Raw genomic sequence first — 4,301 nt, forward strand, 5'->3', positions numbered from 1 at the left:
TTCCTGCTGCAGAATTAAAGGGGAGGGGGACAAAGGGTGTCCCCTATGGCCCTGGCCCCTGTCCTTGCATGGGTGTGTGTGTAGGGGGTGCAGTGCCATGGCCTCCCAGGGTGCACCAGCTCACCCCCTGTCTTCTCTTAGCACCGCCCACTCAGGCCCCCTGCTCAGGTGATGCCTCCGCCTGGTATACACAGCTCCATCCCTGAATCAGCCAGAGCGCAGGTGGCCAAACTCAGGCCCTTGCCTCCCTCCACCCTGTAGCGCTGGGTTCTTCCTTCCAGGCTCAGGCGCTCCTGGTGCTTTACAGCCCTTACCCGCCCCTCATTCCCAGGTGGGTCCACAGGGTCCCAGCGAAGGAACAGGTTCCGGGGAGTCCCTGAAAGGCACAGTGCAAGGAGTGACTTCTCTGAGCTGAGGGTACCAGGTGAGGGCGGCGCCCAGGCCGCTGGAACAGGCGGAGAAGGGGCCCCACGGAGACGGGACAGGCAGGGACAAAGTGCAAGAAGCAAAACTTTGGCTGCAAGACGAGAGTGGAGGAGACGCGAGGGTCGGGACCAAGAGGTCCAAGGGCCCAGCGACGCCAGGGGTGGGGGCCGGGGACCCTCCAGGTGGCACTCGCGGCGCTGGTCCCCGGCCTCCTCCCCTCCCCCAGTCCTGATTGGCAGGCGGCCTGCGACCAGCCGCGAGCGCCACAGCGCCCCGGGCGCCCAGGCGAACGCAAACGGCCCCCTGCGGGAGTGGTGGGGGGGGCGATCTGCTATATATAGCGGCTCGGCCCGGGCCGGCCCAGCGCGCAGGGAGGCGCGCACCGCTCCGCAGGGTCCCAGCCCCGGCCGTGCGTCCTTCCGCCACTGCCAACCTCTCCATGCAGCCCGGGTAGCTCCCGGCGCCTGGGGGCTCCGTCGCTCGCCTCTGGCTTCTTCCCCGGCCGTGCACTCCCTGCCCCGGCCCAGGCCGTGCACTCCCGCAAAGCCCCCACAGGCGCAGCTCGGCCCCCGGCTTCCCGGGCGCAGCGATCCACCCACGGACGCACGGCCCGAGGGCGGGGATGGCGGGGCCCGGGGCGGCCGCGGCAGCGCTGCTCGCGGCGGTGCTGCTGGCCGTGCTGGCGCCCTGGGCCGGCCGAGGGGGCGCCGCCGCGCCCACCGCACCCAACGGCACGCTGGAGGCCGAGCTGGAGCGTCGCTGGGAGAGCCTGGTGGCGCGCTCGCTGGCGCGCCTGCCGGTGGCCGCGCAGCCCAAGGAGGCTGCCGTCCAGAGCGGCGCCGGGGACTACCTGCTGGGCATCAAGAGGCTGCGGAGGCTCTACTGCAACGTGGGCATCGGCTTCCACCTCCAGGTGCTCCCAGACGGCCGCATCGGCGGCGTGCACGCGGACACGAGTGACAGTGAGTGGGGCGGGGCGGGGCGGGCGGGAAGGGTCGGGGCGCCGGGGCAGCGGCCGCCCCTTCCAACTCGCACCCGAAGGTCTCGGCTGACACCTGCCCGCGGGCTCTGGGAGCCGGGGCGGACTCGGGTTCCGGTCCCTCTGGCGGGGGGACGCCGGCTCCTGGAGTCGCAGCAGCGACCGGCTTTGCGCAGCCGGGCGGCCGAGCCCCGCCTCCCCGCCTTCAGAAGTCCGGGCTCCGGGTGACGAATTCCAGCGCCTTCGCCCGTGGGCACTGGGAGCGCGGCGCAGCCACCGGCACCTGCGGGAGCCCAGGACGCGCGCCCGTGTTGGGGCCGGAGTCGGGGGCTGCCGGGGCCACCGCTCTCCTACCGTGCCGGACTGGGCGCGGCCGTCGCTGGGCCGGCCCTGTGGGCGAGCCCGCTGGGCTCTGGGGGCCCTTCGGGGGCGACCTGCGCCGGGGACCCGGGTCCTTTACACTCACCTCCAGCCCAGAAGTGGGCGTCCCGGAGGCGCGCAGGCAGAGGAGGGGGCCAGGTCGGGCGGCGAGGGCCGAGGGTCCCGTGCCCGGGAATGACCCCCGCCCCGCCCCCAGGCCTGCTGGAGCTCTCGCCCGTGGAGCGGGGAGTGGTGAGCATCTTCGGCGTGGCCGGCCGGTTCTTCGTGGCCATGAGCAGCAGAGGCAAACTCTATGGCTCGGTGAGTACCGGCGGGGCCCGGCCGAGCAGCCGGGCAAGATCGCGACGCTTCCAGGCCACCCGACGCCGGGATGTGGAACTGCGGTGGGGTCACAGGATTGGAGACACCCCCCTCCAAAGCCCTGAGGCAGTGCGGCTGACCCCGGGCCAGCCCAAACGAGAGGCACAGCCCCAAGACAGGGACAGCGTTCCTGCCATCCTTGAGTGGGCACTTGCCAGTCGGTCAAGGGCTGTCATTGGGAGCCCCTCACTGTAGCGGCTGCGGGGGCGGCGGTCCCTGTGGGCTGGACTGCAGTCTTCAGGGTGGACACAATGGTGATGAAATTTTCTGGCTGCCAGGTGCCCGGCAGGTGTCTGGAGCAGCAGCTGCCGCGGGCCGGCCAGGTCCCTCTAATCACCCTGTGAAGGTCTTGGCACCCTGACTTCCCAGGAGAGGCCTGGCAGCCAGGGTGGGACAGGGAGAGAAAGGACTCCCTGACCGCCGTCCACAGGGGTCCCTTGGCCCAGAGATGGCTCCACCTGACACCGCTTCTCTTTCCCCGCCAGCCTTTCTTCACCGATGAGTGCAAGTTCAAAGAGATACTCCTCCCCAACAACTACAACGCCTACGAGTGCTACAGGTACCCCGGCATGTTCATCGCCCTAAGTAAGAACGGGAAGACCAAGAAGGGGAACCGGGTGTCACCCACCATGAAGGTCACCCATTTCCTCCCCAGGCTGTGACCCTCAGGGCCCCCAGGAGGGGAGTGCCAAGGGCCACCTTGGTGCACTTTCTTCGGATGGACAGTTTAACTCAAGAGTAGGTGTAAGATATTTAAATTAATTATTTAAATGTGTATATTTTGCCACCAGATTATTTATGGCTCCGTGGATGTGTTTTGTATTTTTCTGAAAAAAACAAACAAAAAACCCCACCAAACCCTGACTTTTCTGGTAAAACAGTAGAGACCCTTCCACTGGGTTTATTTAACTTGTCAAAAAGTTGTCACAAGCGACTGCTGCTATTCCGTGTATTAAAAACCGGTGACATCAGTCTGTGACATCAACCCTGCTTTGCACTGTCCCCTGTGGTTTGGTGGTGAGCATCTCTGTGTCTGGAAAGGTTTCCTGGGGCTTTAGAAGCCAGTTAAGGAAGCTCCCAGGCTTGGCTTCATTCCTAGCATCCTGCAGCGCCCCACTCCCTTTGTGCCCTGAAGATATTCCTCAGGACATATCGGTTTACTTCGGGTACAGAAAGCGCACTGTCGAGGCCACCACTGCCACTCTGTTTTTAGATCTGCCAGGAATGACCTTTGAACTTTGCTGCAGTCAATCTTCCTCGACCTACCAGATGGGGGAGACCCGTGGGCAACTTTATAAACTCCTGTTTTCCTTTTTTTGGATCAACCACAGCCCGTGTTTCTCTGTGGCCATTGGGGAAAAGGCAAAAACAAAGCAATTTTGTAAAATCCGTCGGAGAGGAATTGATATTGCACTGGAAGCCTGGAAATGGACAAGATTGGGTGGATTTACAACCACTGCCAAAACCCGAGGGGTGAAAGACAGTTTGTGATTAGTGGAGACTTCTGATAAGTAATAGCGCATACATGTATATATTTTTTAAAAACCAAAAACCAAACACCACACACACTTCCCTGTGTCTGGGAAGCTTCGGGCTAGAACTAGCTGTTCATTTTAGGTGAAATGTCCTTGTCATCGTACAAAAACACTTAAGGCAGTTTGCGTGGAGGGAGTCACTGTTCTCTCTGTTGCATTCCTGATTAAGTAGATTTAACATCTACCTCGAAAGCCCTTAAACCACTCATCTGGCAAAATCTGAAGAAAGCTCAGACCGGGTGTAGGAGTTTGCCATCCCAAGTGGCTTTTTTTTTTTTCCATATGTAGCCAAAAAGGATTGCAGATAGTGTTGGTGTGCCCCATTCGAACCTTGTCACGTTTGAGCTATCTTTACCCCGTGATTTACTTTTAGTAAGGATAATCATGGTGAAAATATTTGCAGACAGCTGTTAGAGTACACTATATGGTCACCAAGTAACCTTATATTTTTCTTTATATATTTTACAAATGTAACCCCTGTCGTGGAAGCAAAGATGGAAGAGGCAGGGTCAGTGAGGTTTAAAAAAAGTTCCGAGGTGATGGCAAACATTTAATTTTAATGAATGACTTTTTCGAGTTTATACAAAATGACCTTAGCTTGCTACCAGAAATGCTCCGAA

At 60.8% G+C, this 4,301-nt stretch overlaps 1 protein-coding gene across 1 annotated transcript; it reads left to right on the forward strand.

Moving 5' to 3' along the window:
• Positions 1–731: 731 nt before the first annotated feature.
• Positions 732–3,060, forward strand: FGF4 (fibroblast growth factor 4). The gene is made up of 3 exons (XM_007465970.1): positions 732–1,388; positions 1,983–2,086; positions 2,632–3,060. Exons 1-3 carry the CDS (start codon positions 1,049–1,051, stop codon positions 2,806–2,808), a joined length of 621 nt encoding a protein of 206 aa, XP_007466032.1. The 5' UTR covers positions 732–1,048; the 3' UTR covers positions 2,809–3,060.
• Positions 3,061–4,301: the final 1,241 nt, after the last annotated feature.

This window comes from Lipotes vexillifer, unplaced genomic scaffold (assembly GCF_000442215.2).
Source record: "Lipotes vexillifer unplaced genomic scaffold, Lipotes_vexillifer_v1.1 scaffold1094, whole genome shotgun sequence".
Lineage (NCBI taxonomy): Eukaryota > Metazoa > Chordata > Mammalia > Artiodactyla > Lipotidae > Lipotes > Lipotes vexillifer.